Source organism: Solanum verrucosum, unplaced genomic scaffold (genome assembly GCF_900185275.1).
Source record: "Solanum verrucosum unplaced genomic scaffold, falcon-dt-bn FXZP01000108.1, whole genome shotgun sequence".
In the NCBI taxonomy this organism is placed as follows: domain Eukaryota; kingdom Viridiplantae; phylum Streptophyta; class Magnoliopsida; order Solanales; family Solanaceae; genus Solanum; species Solanum verrucosum.
Window position 1 is genome coordinate 5,045,797 of NW_026020274.1, and position 20,819 is coordinate 5,066,615.

The 20,819-nt window shown below is 32.2% G+C and overlaps 1 protein-coding gene across 4 annotated transcripts; it reads left to right on the forward strand.

The window, feature by feature from the left end:
• Positions 1-1,544: 1,544 nt before the first annotated feature.
• LOC125834139 (uncharacterized) lies at positions 1,545-20,659 on the forward strand. 4 transcript variants are annotated; one of them, XM_049513328.1, is made up of 5 exons: positions 1,545-1,790; positions 3,420-3,558; positions 4,051-4,082; positions 4,798-4,884; positions 20,167-20,419. In XM_049513328.1, exons 1-5 carry the CDS (start codon positions 1,575-1,577, stop codon positions 20,299-20,301), a joined length of 609 nt encoding a protein of 202 aa, XP_049369285.1. In that variant the 5' UTR covers positions 1,545-1,574; the 3' UTR covers positions 20,302-20,419. The 4 variants fall into 4 exon arrangements, with proteins under 4 accessions (XP_049369285.1, XP_049369286.1, XP_049369287.1 ...); XM_049513329.1 differs by having other exon boundaries at positions 20,171-20,412; XM_049513330.1 differs by lacking the exon at positions 20,167-20,419 and adding an exon at positions 5,223-5,597.
• The last annotated feature ends 160 nt before the right edge of the window (positions 20,660-20,819 follow it).

The window sequence follows — 20,819 nt, forward strand, 5'->3', positions numbered from 1 at the left end:
TCTCTTACAAATAAAATAATTAATTAAATATGAGGGAGTATAGTGTATTATTGTTTTGTTGCTTTAACTTGTGATGCTTTGAGGAGTTCATGTGCTTAGGTATTTATAGGAGTTTAGGCTTTGTTTATGGTATTCTTCTTAATGTTTTCATGTAACTTCTTCGTGAATTTCTAAGTTGGCTCATGTAAGATTTAGAGAACATTGTTGGCTATTTCGCGCATGGAATGTGTGATTGTGTGTGTGTTTTTGGCGTTCGTATATTTATATTTGTAAGTCTTGTGTTATTAAATTGTGTGAGTTCATATAGATGTGGTAATCGCCCCAATTTTAATTATAACCTAATTATTCAGTACTCTTCTGCTTCAATTTTATGTGAAGGGGTTCAGAGTTAGTATGAGGGTTAACATATTTGATTTGATTATGAATTCGAGTAAAGACTCTTTAAGTACTTTAAAACAAAATTTATAAATTTAATAATTACACAAAAAGTACTACAAATCAACATAGCTACTAGCTCCACTAAAAAATAAGTTATACAAATCAACATAGCTACTAGTTCCACTAAAAAATAAGTTAAAAAGAAATTTATATTATTGCATGGGGTGGGACGGGATGGGTTTTGTGGGTTTGTGTGGGTGGGTGGATTAATTAGGATGACTCCTATAACCTATTTAAGCGTGTGGGCCAAATCTTCTTAAATTTTGTTTTTTTCAATTCGTTTATCGTGTTCTGATATTTATTTATTTAATTTGTGTGTAGGTAAGGCATATAGGGAATTAATTCATTGTAAATTTTGTGGATTATTTGTGTTTCTTAAAAGCATATATATCTCTTTGTTATAACTTATTGTTATTATTATTGTTCTGTTATCTTGTTTTTTTATTTTATTAAGTTGAATAATTTGAGAAATTTTTATATTTGACATGGATTATTAAGTAGACATTCTTTTCATGATTTTACTAATTGAACACTATAGTCTATATACCTAATAAAATTTAACTTTTAAATACTTTTAATTATTGGCTGAATTTGCGTAACATTAATGTTGCTAAATTGAAAAAATGTGTGATGTACACACATATTAAGAGCGTGAATTTATAATTTTCATTAAAAAAATTACGACTTTATATTAGTTATATAATTGGTGAAATTGTTACTTTAATATGAAAAAAATACCTTTATAATTTTACCTAAAAATGATAAAAATAAATAAATATCATACCTTTAATATGATAAATATTTAAAATTCCATTCCTTTAATTTGACCCCAAATAAATCTTATTCTTCTTTTTTGTCTGTGGCAAATTTGAATTTTCAATGAATAATCCAATACATTTGAAAAAATTAGGATCAAAATATAGGTTATTTAAATTTCGAAATTGAAAAGATATGAGGTAAATTAAAATGAAATAATGTTAAGTATCTCATAAATTAGGACCTAATATTTTATTTTATTTTTTGTTATTTTATAGAGATAAAAGATTTAAAAGTTGTGTGAGTATACTTTGAAATTAACCTTTTGGTGTTCACTTTGATTCAACTGGCAACCAAAACAGAGAAACAGCTCGAAGAAGATGAAGATGACATGGAAGAATCAGAGCAAAAAGAACCCTAACAAGAGACCTATTTCTCAATTCCAAGACCTACCTTTCGATCCTACTGAAGATTCCACGTTTCCCAAGGAAAAACTTCCTAAAAACGAAGAGATTTCTAATGTTAATGGAGATGATGATAACGATACGATCAAGCTTGTTGAGTCCTTTCAACAACAAGGAAATAAGCTTGCTGAGGTAGTTCCTCACATGGGTTTCTTTTTTTTTCTGTATTTTATCTATTTTTTTCTCCTTTTTGTAATTTCTTTAGTTTAATCGTATAATTTACAAATTGTTGTTTGTTCTTTCTATTATCTGAGCAGATTTGTTCAATACGTTTATGTGTCCTGGTGTTAAAGATGTGAAATTTTTAAACAAATTCTGAAAAATAGATTGAGATTAGCTTTAGCAAATTGCTGTTAGATGGTATGGTTATCACTTGATATTGTTTATCTTTATTGATTAGTCGGAAATGAAGTAAAAGATTATCTTATTTTAGTGATGAGGTTTTTTCTAGTGTTATTCTAAAGGAGTATTAGTAATTTCAATAGTTCTAAGTTGTTTATCATTCTTATTTAGCCTTCATTTACTTTTTGGACATACTTGAGTATCTGAGAATTAAATTGGTATTCCGGTTAGCCTGAGATGATCGTTGTCTATTGTAAAATCAAGTACATGTTTTATATTATGCTCTGTATATTTCATTTTTAATTCAGTTAATCAAACATCTACAAAAAGAAGTATATATATATATACACTATAATCCCCACATTATAATCCTGGGTATAACTTATTTGCGAACCAAACAAACCCTTAGAGTTGGAGGTCAAAAGTTCAGTCTTTCAAACAGTTGCCTTGCTATGTGAAATAGGAAGGCTATTTGCCAAATGGTTGTACTGCAGTTTGCACCACCACTTATAACTGGACATCAACGTTCAGTAAGTTAACTATAAGAGGGTGAACTAAAGTGAAGAGATGAGTCTTGAAACTAGCCTCTTTGTATTGTAGAAAGTAAGAATATACACAGCTGCTTGTCACACATTTGTTGAGGAGGAAGGGGAAATAAGTGGTCTTTCACTAATAATCTTAAAGATGAACTTTAGCGCGATGGTAAGTTGAGTGTGAAATGACCTCAATATGAAGTATATTTTGCAAAAGCACAATGGTAAATCTACTGCAGAAAGTAAGTCTTAATACAGTTGCTTGTATAATGGTAAGGTTGTACTACATTTTGCATTAATACTAATAGCTGAGGCTAAACACAATGCTAACTTTATTTTATGGTGGCTCTGAAGTTGAAGAAAGTTTTAAAAATAGCCTCCGCATAGAATAAAAAGTTAAGGCTATGTACAGTTTTTTAGTACCAAAAGTTGCACTAACAATTAAAGGTGAGATTCAACACATTGGTAAGTAAGTATATGCTGAGGTGAGAACCTTTTTTGGAGGTCTCCAACATATCCTAAATGCTGAGGAATATAACATTACCAGTTTCAAGAAAAAACGTATATGTTGAGGTGAGTGGATGTCAGAAGTTCTCTTGTAGATAGCCTGGTTGCGGTTCAGAGAGTGAGGCTATGCACACATGACCTCTTTTGCAAACCTCAATATCTATCCTGCAAGGATCTTTTTTACCTCTGGATAAGGGTGTGAGACTCTTACCATGTTTGGTCATTCAAACCCTCATTGAGTCCTCGAGGATTACTTTTTTGGATGAGTGATTTCGAACACTTCATTGATTGTTGCTATCATTTCCAAATTCCAACAGCATGATCCAGCAGCTGGGGTTAAGTCTCTCTTCTTTTCATTTTTATTTTTATTTTTTTGAAGGAAGGGAAATATCGTGAAGCACTTGGGAAGTGGGAATCTGCTCTAATTTTGATGCCAGATCGTGCCATTCTGCATGAACAGAAGGCTCAAATTTTGCTTGAACTTGGAGAGACATGGAAGGCGCTACAAGCTGCTACTCGTATGTTTTGATACTCACATTAATTCGAATGAAATTCTCCTCATTTCCTGAGCAAATTATGCTGAGATAATGTCAATTCACAAACATATTTTACTTGGATTTATTTTCAATGCTATATCTCATTAAAGCTTATGCACCTACTTTTAGGCTCTGAAGCTTCTTAGTGCCTACTTTTGACTCATCTTTAAGGTTATGGACAAATCTGGCAAATATATCATTTCAAATATGATCTTGATAACAGCCAAATGTGGGAACCTAGAGCAAGACTAAGTTTATTTTTTACTTATCTTTTCCTTGGCATTGGAAGATTTTTCTTTTCCATATTCTTCCTGTTGTAAATCTATATCTGGCATATAGTTATTCAAAGATGGATTTTAGCCTACTTTCATGGTCACTAATGTCCTCTTAAGTCATTGATCTGTGTTTGTGTATAAAATAACTTCAGATGATATATTTCATGACTCATATGTAACCTGCTTCCTGTTTGAGCAGGTGCAACTGAGTTGGAACCAAGCTGGGGTGAGGTGTGTGTGAAACTGTTGATCATTCAGTTTTACTATTGTTTCACCTGTTGTTAATATACCTGCTTTAGGGATGTAAACGCAACTCTTAGTGCACTGCAATAATTGGGAACCCTCACCATCCTTGCTTAATATCATGGGGGATCCTGATGAACAATGTAACATATTCTTTATCTGTGATCTATTCAGTTTCAATACTTCTAAGACTAATTTGTCAAACTTCAACTGGCTATAAGTGTCATGGGCTAGTTTTCATGTGCAAAGTCCTCTGGATTTCAGCCTTAATTGTTCACCCGATGTGCATGTTACTTCCTTTCTGTTCTACCTCTTCCTGCATCTATTCCCTAGACTAGGCAAATTCAATGCTTCCATGTCTTCACTTGGTAATAAATTGCTGGCTTTAGAGGTTAAGATAGGTAATTAGCAGTGTACCAACAAGCTACCTCATGATAGAAGCAGCTTTGCACTTTGAACTTCCTGGTCATACTTGCGTGCATAGTTAAGCTTAGAGCTTGATGGAATGATCAAGCAAAAGGCACTCTCTTTTTCTATTCCGTTTCCATAATCCAAACTATTTACAGCTTCGGAAAATGAAGCTTAGACTAAAAGGCAGTTGACTGCAAGCTTCTGGTTCTTAGGGAACGGTCAATTTCTACTATCACTAGAATGTACACTACTTTATTCCAGTGCTTATTGCTAGTTCTTCTGTCTGTTGCAGGCGTGGGTCACCCTTGGTAGAGCACAGCTGAATTATGGTGAGCCTGACAGTGCTATAGAAAGCTTAGACAGAGCACTAGCCATCAAGGTATAGATTAAATTTATAACTAATGCTCACGCTTGCTTCTTCTGAGGATCTTTTTTAACTGAGATGTTTCCTTTATGAGTAAATGGATATTCTTTGCTTTTAATGTATTACACCAATACCAAAGGTCAATAATACTACCTTTGTATCTGGAGGACAAACTGTCTTTTGAGATTTAAGCAATTGTCTAACTCTATTCATCTTGCTTCTATCACATCCTAGTTCTGAAATGTTCAGTGGAATATTGTGCTAAGTGTGTCAGATTGATTGCCTTTGTAATTGATGCTTACGTGTTCAGTAAACTACTTACGCACCATAAATCGGACTTGTTTTGCTGCCAGACTCTGCTGAGGCTCGTAATGATCGACAAGCTGCCTTGCATCATATTCAGAGGAGAAAACAGTTACAGACATCAGGTTTGAGCATGAACCAACACCGTTTTTCTGTAGTGGACCAAACTGAGAGCACTTGAAGGTTTGAAAACGTAGGGTTAATCTCATTACCGATGATGCTTTGTTCCGATAAAATCCTGAGGCTAGGGAATATCATCTGTCACATTTGACTTCGAGTCAAGGTTTCAAAATGCTGGTTCAGCTATAGAAAGAGTTGTAGGTGTGCATATCAGTGAGGAGAGAAAATAGCCAGAAGGGTTGACAATGATAAAACATGATGCCTGGGCACTGAAATGTCTACTTGTAATATAGATGATCCTCTATTGCCTCTAACATATAGTTACTTCATACTTATGTTTGTTTGATTATTCTGATTAGTAATATGTATGTACAGGGGCGAATTTAAGCTTAAAAAATGGGTCACTTGAACCCGTGGTCATCCGACAAAACTCGATGTATTACTTGTAAAATTCTTAAAATATATCAAATAGCAATTGAATGAACCCATGAACACAAACAACTGGATGGTTCACTGGTTTGAGTGTCAGTTTTCCACTTTGAGGTTGAGGGATCGATTCCCAGATGCTGCATTTTCACAACCTTGCATTTTATTATATTCACAAAAGAGTTTCTGCATTCAGCCTTTTTTAAACTTCTTCTAATGACTTTTTCTTATAATAAAATTTATTTATTTTGCAAATGTATTTAATATTTTTCTTATGAAAAACCTATATTTATTATTGCTAAAATAAATAAGGCCTCTCAAATTTGAAAGCCTAAATTAGTTGCCCTTTTTCTTAAAGGGACAGAGCCACCCCTGACAATGGTGCACCCGTTTTCTTGAAATTCTAGATTCGCCTCTGTGTATGTATGTATATATATCTACACGTTCTGGTGTGCAAATCAAGTGAATGACGTTTTTTACCTTCAAAAAGTGCATCTGATTTGTTTTTTTACCTTAGAGGTGAACGATCAAAGGTGTAAAATATACTTTTTAAATGGAGCAGTCTGAATGCTTGTTGGCGTAGAGTTAAGTGAAGCATCAACATAAAATAAGACTGATAGCTCCGCCGTCCGCGCGTAACTTGATTTACAACAAGCCAAGTTAATGTTGATCCCTATTTAATAACTTGATATACAACAGCCCATACAGTCGATGCAACAGATGTGGGGATGGCAACGTTGGGTGGGAAGGGTTCAAAAAAAAAAAAAAAAAAAGTTCATTGGGACTAAGAAGAAGAGGTGGCATCAGAGGGGTTAATCTTTTTCTTATCATTCTTGAAAGTGGACACCACAGTTTTGTCAATCTTTTCAATAGTCATTGCCTTCACTGACTTCTTATCTTTCTTTGGAAACACACTTCCATTCTTTGATGTGCCTTCTTTGCCCTTTCCATTCTTCTTCATATCTTTATTGATAATATATGTAACTAAGTAAATTAAACTGTGTCATTCTGTGTAACAACTTAAATTTTTAGATGAAATGATCACACAGTAATTCAACAATCTCTTCTCTTAGCACTTGTGAATATGAGGGAGTGTATTAATGATTTGTTGTTTCTAGCCTGTGATGTTTTGAGGAGTACATATGTTGAGGTATTTATAAGAGTTTTGAGGGCTTTGTTTATAATGTCATGAAATTTTTCATGTAACTTTAGTTGAATTTCTTAGTAATTAGCTTATGTAAGTTATAGAATTAATCAAATGATAAATTAGTTTTACTTTTCCGCGTTATTTCACTATCTTCATTTTTATATATAGTTTTTTTATATTTTTTGAAGGGGAAATATGTCCCTATCATAATTTTACATAAAAAATATCTTAGAGCTCAAATCAGCTAGATATATTTTCAAAGATTTATTAATGGCACAAAAGAAATTCATGTTAATAATATTAGATTTAATTATTCAGAAATTTGAGGATAAGCACTAAAATTGTTGATTCAACTTCAACTTTTCATGTCTATTACACTAAAAAATTGAATTGAATACGTATATGACATCATTAATTGAAAATGTATCCATTCAACACACGTTGTTTCCATGGCTCACATCTCTTTTTGAGAGAGTGAAATAAAAAAATTATTTATTTTTCTAAATTTATATTTTGTATTCCACGTTCGATAAATTTTCCTCTCCACTTTACCTCGCATGACAATTTTTTTATTTTTCAATCCGACCCACCTTACCCCGCATAAACCTGTATGCATAATTTTTTCAATACTTTTTCTTTTTGATTAAGTTTGATACAAAAAATAAAATTCATAAAAATAAATTTATTACTCTCATTAAGTTGTATTAACTTAATAAATAGTGACTTGATTTTTTTTAGAGGTCAATTAAAAAGCATGTAATAAACTATATTAGTTTTGATTGAACTATTTTCATTTACTATCTTCAATATTTTACTTAGTTTAAAGAAACTTTCAATTGATATTATAGTTTGAATAAAAAATAGAGTAATGAATTTGTCATTTTGTGTATTCTTACTTGTGAAAGGTGTTCTATCACTCTTATAACAAGTAAAAAGTTTAAATTAAGTTTGAACTCGTATAAAATCGCATAGACCCACAACTTTCCCCTTATTAATTTAAAAAAATTATTTCAACACGTCCCGCACAACTTTAAAATCACCTCACCCCACATCTGCCCTGTTGTCATCCCCACAGAAAAGGTGAAAATTTAAATAGCAAATCAACTTAGCTACTAAAATTCTCCAAAATTTGAGTGCTTCACTTTAGTTGTTTTTTTTTTTTTAAAAAAGAAGTTAACAACGCAATAACACGATTTAAAGAGTAAAAATAATAAACAAAAACGGAGACTAATATTACAACATACAACGTCCTTGAAGGATAATTAATAAAGGAAATATCACCCTCACAAAAATAACATAATACTACACAATAGTTTATTAATGAGTTTAACTTATATACATCAATAATACCATAAAAAATCAGTTAAACTCTTCACTTTGATTTTTCTCTTAATATTAAATTTATTTCAAATGACTTATGAACCTACTTTATTTTTCTCAAATGAAGCTTACCCCATAGCGGAAGCTTTAATAGAAGGTGACCTCTATATGTGTTCTCCCTCAATACTGACTTTGTGACATAAGTATAGGTAAAGTTTTCAATTAGAGTCTTTTCTAAGGATATAACTCCCTATAATCTTGGAATTCCAATTTTTCTTTCATGAATATTGCTTTCCTACCACTTACTATGTTTTTCTTTAACATTTTGAATTTTTTATTTTATATAATTCACAATATGAAAGTCCATAGTAAAGGTATTGAACAAAGTTACTATGATCTATACCTATTCAAAGAATATTTGAATGAATGTATGACTTATATGTTACAGTATGCATTTGGCAAGTTTGCACTTTCATGTATTCTAATCCTTAAAATGCTTTAAGTGAGTTCACCATAGTACAAATTGATATATTTTGATTTGTATAAGTTGTTTAGTGTTATGTTGTTCGGACTCTTCAATAATATTTATGAATGTGTGTTGAATACTCAATAGTAGTGTATTTTTGGAAATATGATAGTAGTGCGGCAATTTTGGAGAATCGGAGAAACATAGATTTAGTAAATGAACTGTTTTTTCCCTTCCCCTATATATTTCTTCCTTATGTAAATGTAAATGGAGACTTTTTATATTTTTCCTACACTATACCTTGAAGACAGAATATGGGAAAGTTATTTATCCCTTTTCTGGTTGATATCTTAGTGAAAACTAGTTTCTTCTTTTTAAATTGAAAGAAATTAGTGATAACTATTTCTGAATTCTAATAGAAAAGTGATATGATCCAATTTACTTTTACAAGCTTATATGAGTAATCCCTGAACATAGTTAGCATTATCTGTGTCCAAATTGATAGATTTTCTCTTATGACTATGAGATGGCTAGATGGGTGGTGAAGCAATGAACTTTAATGACATCTTTTCTTAAGTCATGATTTGAATATATGTATGGTCTGCAAATAATTTTTTAATGTATTTCTCAGCATCTAGGATGCAATCTTAATGAAAACTACTTCACCTAAACTTAACAATAATAATGATAAAAATATTCATCTCGACTTGATTTTGATAAAGAATCTACATTCATTTTAGTTTCTTTTGGTAATTTCTTTATAACTTCTTATTTTGCTCAATTGTGATTTGTTGATGATTTTGCTCTTTTCAAATAAATTCTTCTCAAGGAACATAGTTGTTGGAGTTCTTAATTTAAGAATGATGTTAAATATAAACAAACTATTTTACTTACACAAATTTAAGACATACATGGTGAATAGTTTGAGGTTTTAGTAGATTGTGTATAATGCCCTTTGTCTTATGCTCTTATTTTTGTAATATTCTCGATATTATGCTCTCAAATTATTGATTATAAGGTTAATAATATCTTCACTCTATCTTTTAATTCAAGTTATTGAAGAGGCAAAGGAATAAGTGTTTTCTCCAAGTGTTTTAGTGAGTTTAATTACTATCACATGCCATGAATTTGCATTTTATGTTTATGTAATTTCTGCATTCACTAAATGCTAGCATATATTTTGATTTTAGCAGGAGCTGATTGGAAAATTCTAAATATATTTAATTTAATTACTTGAGGACTGTGAAAAAGTATATATTGTTACTGGACAATGTTTTATGCTACTCTGTATTTGAAAAAAATATAATTGGATGATATAAAAATGACATGCTTTGAAGAAGAAGAAAGTATGCATATCTAGGTTTTCCTCTACATTTATGTCATCTTTTAGATACTTAATCTGGTATTAATAATTTTCTAAAGTGATTTGTACTTTTTATATTTACAGATTTTGATGAGTTTTTGTTACAAGACGAAATGGTGATTTTGAAGACTTCATCCAAGTAGAGAAATTGGTTATCATTTAACAGGGAATTTAGGAAAAGAATAGATATTGCTAAGAGGTTGTGTAGACAATACCTTGATATATATGCATCTCATTTATACAATTACAAAATTTACTTTCATAATATTTTTTTGTAATTAATACCAATTTTTATATTTGTATATACGAGTGTGAATTTGTCGTTAATTTTGTGGATGTGCATGTAGTTATCTATAGTAATAATTATATAATTTTAAAGAATAAACAGGAGGAAACAAATTTCAAGGACTAGATTTTAGATCTTAAATGACTTTTTAGGACTGCTATAATCTGGTTGCAAAAATGTTTTAGGCACTAATTAATCTTTGATTAGGGACCAGATTTATGGTCCCTAAAAGTGATTTAGGGACAAGATATAATCCAATCGCTAAAGTTCTTTAAAGACTGGCAATAAAATCTCGTCTCTAGTAATCAATAGCGACGAAGCCTATAGGGACGGGTCGCAACCAGATTTTTCTGGTCTCTATTGACCTTTAGGGACCATTTTTCCCTTCCCTAGTGGTCCATTTTCTTGTAGTGATATTATATATATGGGTTAATCTTTTTCTTATCATTCTTGAAAGGGGAAACCATAGTTTGGCCCATCTTTTTAACAACCATTGTTGTCACTGACTTCTTATCTTTCTTTGGAAATACACTTCCATTATTCTTTGATGTGCCTATTTTGCCCTTTCCATTGTTATCCATATCTCTTCTCTTAGAAATAATTATGAATATGATGAAATGTAGTGTATTATTGCTTTGTTGCTTTAACTTGGATGATTTGAGGAGCTCATAAGTTGAGGTATTTATAAGAGTTTTGAGGCCTTTGTTTATTTGTCATGAAAGTTTTCATGCAACTCTGGTTAAATTTCTATGTAATTAGCTTATGTATAATGTGTGAGTGTGGGTTTTTGGATATTTTTATCTAAGGCTAACAAAGAGAGAATGAAAATTTTAAGTCAAAAAAAAAAAACTATATATAGTTGAATGATTTTGTTGTCCAAATAAAAAGACCATCCAAGAAATTAACTCTTGTTTGTGTAGTTGAGCCAAGGAAACTACCTATTAATTTTTCAAGTTAAATTGCCAAAAATTAATTTTTATTTTATTTTTTTCTTGAAATGTAATGTGTGTTTTGTGTGGTTTGGTTTGTTCATTTTAATATTTGTGAAGTCATATGTGTAGATGAGCCAGTAAAATAGGAATTTAGTTTTTTCATGGTAACTTAAATTGTTGAAAATGTCTGTGTGTTGGAGGGGTAATGGATTTGTGTGGGTTTGTAAATTAATTATGATGACTACTAATTTTTTTTAAAAAAAAAAACCATGTGATTGTCATACATTTCTAGGAAATGTTCAAGTACTCCATAATACTTATGATAATAGTTTATTTCAAAAAAATACTTAACCAATCAAAAAAAATTGATTTTACTTTTCCATGTAATTTTACTATCTTCATTACCAAAAATTCTATATATTTTTTTTCTTGTAAAGGAAGAATGTCTATCATAATCTTACATGAAAAAAAGTTGTTATTTCTACTATCAAAATATATAAACAGAAATGAAAATAATCTGCCAGCTGGATGTCCCCTGAATTTTGTTACTACTTACTATATTCATAATTTTCATTGCTATTATATATATTGATTTCTTAATATTGTGTTGTTGCGTATGAAATACAAGTATCGATAGGATAACCAAAAAAATTTAGCGTGTGTAAGTGTTTCCTTTGGCATTATAGAATGTGATTTCATTATTTACCTTAAATTTTCACCCTATTTGAAAATAAAAATGTGAGTAGTCCACTTTAGTTTAACATAATAAAAAAAAATTAACAACGGTGTAACATTATTGGGGAGGAAAATTAAATAAACGAAAATGGAGACTCTATAACAACATACAACGTCCTTAGCTTGTAGGCTAATTAACATCACAAAAATAACATAATACTAAACAATAATTTATTGATGAATTTAACTTACATGCATCAATAGTATTGTACTTAAGGAATCAGGTAAATCATGTAAACATTCTTTACAATATTGTCAATATATATAATTTAAACTATCGGAATACATATGAATTACATAAATACTTTATTCAATAATATTACCACAATCCAAAAAAAAAAAAAAAACAAGTTCATTGGGACTAAGAGGAGGTGCCATCAGGGTTAATCTTTTTCTTATCATTCTTGAAAGTGGACACCACAGTTTTGCCAATCTTTTCAAAAGCCATTGCCTTCACTGATTTCTTATCTTTCTTTGGAAACACACTTCCATTCTTTGATGTGCCTTCTTTGCCCTTTCCATTATTCTCCATATCTTTGTTGATAATATAGTATAACTAAGTAAATAAAACTGTGTTGTTCTATGTAACAACTTAAATATTTAGATGAAATGATCACACAGACACAGTACTTCAATAATCTCTTCTCTTAGAACTTATGAATATGAGGGAGTGTATTAATGCTTTGTTTGCTTTTAATTTGTGATGTTTTGAGGAGTGCATATGTTGAGGTATTTATAGGAGTTTTGAGGCTTTTGTTTATGGTCATGAAAGTTTTGATGTAACTCGTAGTTGAATTTCTGAGTAATTAGCTTATGCAAGATTAAAAGAAGATTGTTAATTATTTCTTGCATGGAATGTGTGAGTGTGGGTTTTTGGGGTTTGAGTAAAAAAAAATTGTTTTATGATTTTGTTGTGCAAATAATAAAAAAAAGTTATAGTATGTTATTTTCATAACTTGAGATGACTTTCCAAGAAATTAAGTCTTGTTTGTGTGGTTGAGCCAAGGAAACTACGTAGTTATATTGTTCAAGCTAAATTACCAAAAACTAATTATTATTTTATTTTTAAAATTCTTGCATGGAATATATGTTTATGTGGGTGTGTGCTTTCGGATTGTTATTTTTAATGTGAAGTAATCATGTGTGTTATTAAGAAATTGTGTGTGGATGAGCTAGGAAATTGATTTTCATGCTAATTTAAATTACTGAAAACTAATTTTCTATATAGTTTATTTATTTATATTGCATGGTTGTGTGTGTGTTGTTGGGGTAATAGGTTTGTGTGGGTTAATTTGTAGATTAATCAGGATGACTTCTAATTAATTTGTTATACATTTCTAGGAAATGTTCAATTTATTTTAAAAGAATAGTTAACTAATTGAAGAGAAAATTGATTTTATTTTTCCATGTAATTTCACTATCTTCATTACTAGCGCTTTGCCTTGTAAAATATATAAATAGTAATTTTTTGTATACGTAGCATGTCCCTTTCATAATCTTACCTAGAGAAGTATCTTAAATCTTAAATAGTCAGCTAGCTAGATGTGTTTTAAAATATATATTAATGGCACAAATAAATTAATATGAAAATAATATAAGATTTAATGATTTCGCAAATTCAGGGATAAGCACACTCAAATTATTAATTTCAACTTCAATTTTTCATGTCTATACCTTTTGCTTGAAAACTTTATGCTTAAAACATAGAATACCTTCTAAAATTAACAATTTATGTAATTTATGGTTGAATTTCTAAGTTAGTTCATGTAAAATTGAGAGAACGGGTGTGTTTGGTATGCAGTTACATATTTTTCAATTTTCTCATGATTGGTTCAATCTGGGATCAAGATCGGGGTAGGTCTCAACATCAACGTCATTGGGTGTCAGGTCGTGGATGGGGTCGGTGTTCAAATCCTGGGCTAGAGTTAGGCTAGGGTCAAGTTGAGAATCAAGTTCTACAGTGGGATGGAGTCAGTATAGAGGATTGGGGCTAGGATCGTGTCTCGGGTTGGTATTGGGGTCAAGTCGGGGTGGAGACGCGTGCTCGAGTCTATGTTAAGACTGGTCGGGGTCCTAGTTTCATGTCATATCATTTAGACATTTTGAGTTTGTTGCCTCAACATTTCCTCGCGGTGACAGGGAGACCCTTCAGCGTTATAGGATATAGTGATTTCAATATTTATCTTTAAAATGCTCACCTCATATTAAAATAATAATTCGAGTACTCTTTTTTTTAAAAAAAAAAAACGAGGATAGGGAATGATGAAGGAGAAATTGTTGGGTTTTGGGTCTTTTTTCCTTCTTATGTGGATAAATAAAAGTTCAAGGTTTTGGATTTTCTTTCTTTCCTTTGTAGATAAATTTAGACCAAATTGACTAGCTCACTTTTGCCCATAAGCCCAATATTATGGTGCATATGTAAGACTTTCTTTTTAGGTCTTATTTTGAAATATAACAAGAGATTGAGAGCAGCCATATAGAGAAAAGTGAGAGAGTGCAGATTTTCGCACAAGCCCTAACAGTCAATTTCAAATCGTGATTCCCATTTTGTTTCTTATCCGATTGAGCTGATTTTAGGACAGCTTGTTCCTTTCAACTTAATCTTTGATTGGGAACTGAGAAAGTGGTTTGGATTCCTGTAGCTCTAGATTTTTGCTCGTGAACAGTAGTTGCGTATTTGGGGTTTTTGCTCCTTTTATTTCTCTAGTTTTTGGTGTTATCTTGTAGTTGTGTTGCTCATTGTTTGGCACTTTGTTGGTGGCCATTTTGGAGAACACTTTTGTAACTCTTGTTGATTTTAGTGGAGCTTTGGCCTTGTGATTTTTACCCTTCACACCGAAGAGGTTTTCCATGTTAAATTTGGTGTCTCGTTTGTTGATTTATTTTGCTTGCTTGGTCTGCTGCCCCAAACGGTGTTTTTCTTGCATTATTTTGTATTCTCTTGGTTCAAATAGAAGGGAAAATTTAGACTTGGTTTTTTTTTAACGCTATTGCCCTATCGTGCACATTTATTTTGTGCTTGCCTTTCCCAACAGAAATGAGCTAGGAAGGATTATAATTAAGGACGGAAAATCGAACCTCAAGTAAAAGTTCAAATAATCAATCAACTGAATACATATGTAATAAGACTCCCAGAAATTCAATACTTCACTTTAGTTTAAATTGAGAAATTAACAACGGAATAGCACTATAGAGGAAGAAAACTAACATGATAAATATTTAAAATTCCATTCCTTTAATTTGACCCCAAATAAATCTTCTTCTTTTGAATCTTCAAAGTAAAATAATTTAACTTCGATCATAAATTTAGGTACAATAATTAATAATTTTAAAAAATTAACACTGGTTTAAATTTTGAAATTAAAAAGATATGAGGTAAATTAGAATGAAATAATGTTATCTCATAAACATAAATTATTATGTCAAAGTTTCAGTGAGGGAGTCTTTTTGCTATAGAGATAAAAGTTGTTTGAAATTAACCTTTTGATTCAGGTGGTAACCGAAACAGTGAAACAGCTCGAAGAAGAAGATGAAGATGACATGGAAGAATCAGAGCAAGAAGAACCCTAAAAAGAGACCTATTTCCCAATTCGAAAACCTCCCTTTCGATCCTACTGACGATTCCATTTTTCCTGAGGAAAAACTTCCTAAAAACGAAGAGATTTCTAATGTTAATGGAGATGATGATAACGATACGATCAAGCTTGTTGAGTCCTTTCAACAACAAGGAAATAAGCTTGCTGAGGTATTTCCTCACATGGGTTTCTCTTCTTTTTTCTGTATTTTATTTAATTTTTCTCCTTTTCAATCTGTATGAGGTTATTCAGTGCGTATAATTTACAGTTATTGTTTGTTCTTTCTATTATATGAGCATAAATTATTTTATTTTTAAAAATAGATTGTTGATTAGTTTTAGCAAATTGCTGTTAGATGGTATGGTTATCACTTGATATTGTTTAGTATCTATATTTATTAGTTGGAAATAAAGTAAAAGATTTTGTTATGTTTTTTCTAGTGTTGTTCTAAAGGAGTATTAGTAATTTCAATAGTTCTAAGTTGTTTATCATTCTTATTTAGCCTTCATTTACTTGAGTATTTAGGAATTAAGTTGGTATTCTGGTTAGCCTGAGGTAATAGTGGTGTCTGGACTAATGTTCATGCATTTCTAGTATTGGACTGATCCCTACATCCATACATAATAGTGTTGTTCGTCGAGGTTTAAGCAAATGAAAAGGAATCACCAAACTTTTTGCCTCGGCTTCATTAAAACTGCATATACCATGGTCTTTGTTGGCTCCTCAACCCTTGGGTGCATTGTCGTCCCACCTTTTTATTCCCTTCTTTCCATCATTGTCTCTCTTAATCTCTATTTCTCTGTCACTTCCTCTTTCTCTTTTCTTCTTCCTTTTTCCTCTTCTTACTTCACATCAGTAGTAACTCTATATCTTCTAAGGAACTCCAGAATAAGGCAGGCTGGGTGTGATGTTAGTATTAGGGAGGTTTTTATTTCATCTGATTACTGAACTTAGTTAAAGTAGTTGTTCTATTGATAGACGTGTATTGGATTTACATATTTAACTAGATAGCTTGTTTTCTTCCATATGTTTGTCCTTGTTTCCTCTTCTTTTGGGATGAATAAGATTTCAACATATTACTTTTTGCTTCAGTAAGCTCTTAGGAGGAAGAAGTCATTGTAAGTAAGTAGGTGAATATTTTAATGTAGCAATTTATGTCTCTTGAGGTAAATCGAGCATCTTGTGTTTGATCATTGAACTTCTTACATGTAACGATAATCAAGACAAATGATTTACTGGTAAGGATCGCATGTGTCTCCTGAAAGGCCTATATCGTTTCCTGCTGCCAACAATTCATTTTGTTGGGCATTATATAAACCCAGGGTAACTCTTTGTTGAGGGCTGGGGCATGCCCTGACTCCAGATTTGTAAACACCCAAAAAAAATATTAGGGCTCATGGGATAAAAAATAATAATCCAGGGATAGAATGCACTCAATGCAGGATTATTTAATCCCCTGTTTGGTTGTTTTTGGTATAAGCATTTCTCAGATTAGTTGTAGCACGTTTTAGTATTATGTTTAAATGACGTTCGATGCGAGATAACAATCCAGGGATTAGATGTTCGGGACAAAGCAATCAAATGACAAAAATGTTATTCACAAAAGCTCTTTCCCAAAGTTTTTTAAGAGGGCCAGGGTTAAAATTGTAAATAAAAGTTTGTCTATTGTAAAATCAAGCCCATGTTTTATATTATGCTCTCAATGAATCAAACATCTACAAAAAGAAGTGTATATATATTATAATCCTGGGTTAACGTATTTGCAAACCAAACAACCCCTTAGAAATTAATTGTGTCATTAAAGTTTGGAGTTGTGAGTTGGAGGTCAAAAGTTCAGTCTTTCAAATAGTTACCTTGCTATGTGAATAGGAAGGCTATTTGCTAAGTGGTTGTACACCACCACTTGTCGGGCGTCAAAGTTGCAGTAAGTTAACTGTAAGAGGATGAACTGAAGTGAAGAGTTAAATCTTGAAACTAGCTTCTTTGTATTGTAGAAAGTAAGAATATGCACAGCTGCTTGTCATGTTAACTAACACATTTTTTTGAGGAGGAAGGGGGATTTAGTGATGTTTCATACTCTTTATCTTAAAGATGAGCTTTAGCGCGATGGTAAGTTGAGTGTGAAATGACCTCACTATGAAGTATATTTTGCATGATACTTTAAGGCAACACTACAACGGTAAATCTACTGCAGAAAGTAAGACTTAATACAGTTGCTTATAAAGGTAAGGTTGTACTACATTTTGCATTAATACTAATAGCTGAGGCTAAACACAATGCTAACTTTATTTATGGTGGCTCTGAAGTTGGAAAGAAGCCTTAAAATAGCCTCCGCATAGAATAAAAAGTTAAGGCTATATACAGATTTTTAGTACCAAAAGTTACACTAACAAGAGAACACATTAGTAAGTAAGTATATGTTGAGGTGAGAACCTTTTTTGGAGGTCTCCAACATATCCTAAATGCTGAGGAATACTGCATTACCAGTTTATTTCTAAAAAAAGTATATGTTGAGGTGAGTTGGATGTCAGAAGTTCTCTTGCAGATGGCCTGGTTGCGGTTCAGAGAGTGAGGCTATGCACACATGACCTCTTTTGCAAACCTCAATATCTATGTTGCAAGGATCTTTTTTATCTCTGGATAAGGGTGTGAGACTCTTACCACATTTGGTCACTCAAACCCTCATTGAGTCCTCGAGGAATATTTTTTTTGGATGAGTGATTTCGAACACTTTATTGATTGTTGATATCATTTCCAAATTCCAACAGCATGATCCAGATGCCAGGGTTAAGTCTCTTCTCTTTTCTTTCCTTTTTTTTTGAAGGAAGGGAAATATCGTGAAGCACTTGGAAAGTGGGAATCTGCTCTACTTTTGATGCCAGATCGTGCCATTCTGCATGAACAGAAGGCTCAAATTTTGCTTGAACTTGGAGAAACATGGAAGGCGCTACAAGCTGCTACTCGTATGTTTTGACACTCACATTAATTCGAATGAAATTCTCCTCATTTCCTGAGCAAATTATGCTGAGATAATGTCAATTCACAAACATATTTTACTTGGATTTATTTTCAATGTTATATCTCATGAAAGGTTATGCACCTACTTTTATGCTCTGAAGCTTCTTAGTGCCTACTTTTGACTCATCTTTAAGGTTATGGACAAATCTGGCAAATATATCATTTCAAATATGATCTTGATAACAGCCGAATGTGGGAACCTAGAGCAAGACTAAGTTTATTTTTTACTTATCTTTTCCTTGGCATTGGAAGATTTTTCTTTTCCACATTCTTCCTGTTGTAAATCTATATCTGGCATATAGATATTCAAAGATGGATTTTAGCCTACTTTCATGGTCACTAATGTCCTCTTAAGTCATTGATCTGTGTTTGTGTATAAAATAACTTCAGATGATATATTTCATGACTCATATGTAACCTGCTTCCTGTTTGAGCAGGTGCAACTGAGTTGGAACCAAGCTGGGGTGAGGTGTGTGTGAAACTGTTGATCATTCAGTTTTACTATTGTTTCACCTGTTGTTAATATACCTGCTTTAGGGATGTAAACGCAACTCTTAGTGCACTGCAATAATTGGGGACCCTCACCATCCTTGCTTAATATCATGGGGGATCCTGATGAACAATGTAACATATTTTTTATGTGTGATCTATTCAGTTTCAATACTTATAAGACTAATTTGTCAAACTTCAACTGGCTATAAGTGTCATGGGCTAGTTTTCATGTGCAAAGTCCTCTGGATTTCAGCCTTAATTGTTCACCCAATGTGCATATTACTTCCTTTCTGTTCTACCTCTTTCTGCATCTATTCCCTAGACTAGGCAAATTCAATGCTTCCATGTCTTCACTTGGTAATAAATTACTGGCTTTAGAGGTTAAGATAGGTAATTAGCAGTGTACCGACAAGCTACCTCATGATAGAAGCAGCTTTGCACTTTGAACTTCCTGGTCATACTTGCGTGCATAGTTAAGCTTAGAGCTTGATGGAATGATCAAGCAAAAGGCACTCTCTTTTTCTATTCCGTTTCCATAATCCAAACTATTTACAGCTTTGGAAAATGAAGCTTAGACTAAAAGGCAGTTGACTGCAAGCTTCTGGTTCTTAGGGAACGGTCAATTTCTACTATCACTAGAATGTACACTACTTTATTCCAGTGCTTATTGCTAGTTCTTCTGTCTGTTGCAGGCGTGGGTCACCCTTGGTAGAGCACAGCTGAATTATGGTGAGCCTGACAGTGCTATAGAAAGCTTAGACAGAGCACTAGCCATCAAGGTATAGATTAAATTTATAACTAATGCTCACGCTTGCTTCTTCTGAGGATCTTTTTTAACTGAGATGTTTCCTTTATGAGTAAATGGATATTCTTTGCTTTTAATGTATTACACCAATACCAAAGGTCAATATTACTACCTTTGTATCTGGAGGACAAACTGTCTTTTGAGATTTAAGCAATTGTCTAACTTCTATTCATCTTGCTTCTATCACATCCTAGTTCTGAAATGTTCAGTGGAATATTGTGCTAAGTGTGTCAGATTGATTGCCTTTGTAATTGATGCGCACGTATTTAGTAAACCACTTATGCACCATAAATCGGACTTGTTTTGCAGCCAGACTCTGCTGAGGCTCGTAATGATCGACAAGCTGCCTTGCATCATATTCAGAGGAGAAAACAGTTACAGACATCAGGTTTGAGCATGAACCAAAACCGTTTTGCTGTAGTGGACAAAACTGAGAGCACTTGAACGTTTGAAAACGTAGGGTTAATCTCATTACATATGATGCTTTGATCCGATAAAATCCTGAGGCTAGGGAATACTTTCTGCCACATTTGACTTCGAGTCATGGTTTCAAAATGCTGGTTCAGCTATAGAAAGAGTTGTAGGTGCAATATCAGTGAGGAGAGAAAATAGCCAGAAGGGTTGACAATGATAAAACATGATGCCTGGGCACTGAAATGTCTACTTGTATTATAGATGATGCTCTATGGCTCTAACATAGAGTTACTTTATAGCTATGATTGTTTGATTATTCTGATTAGTAATATATATCTACACGTTCTGGTGTGCAAATCAAGTGAATGACGTTTTTTACCTTCAAAAAGTGCATCTGATTTGTATCAACCAGTGAAAGAATTTGTTTCACACCCAATGGTACCCAGCCACCAATTTTTTTTCTAGAATTTGTTAGGACAACATTTTTTTGCTGATGTATCAAACGCTAAAATATATTTTATAAAAAACACTTTTCTTCCATTTGCACC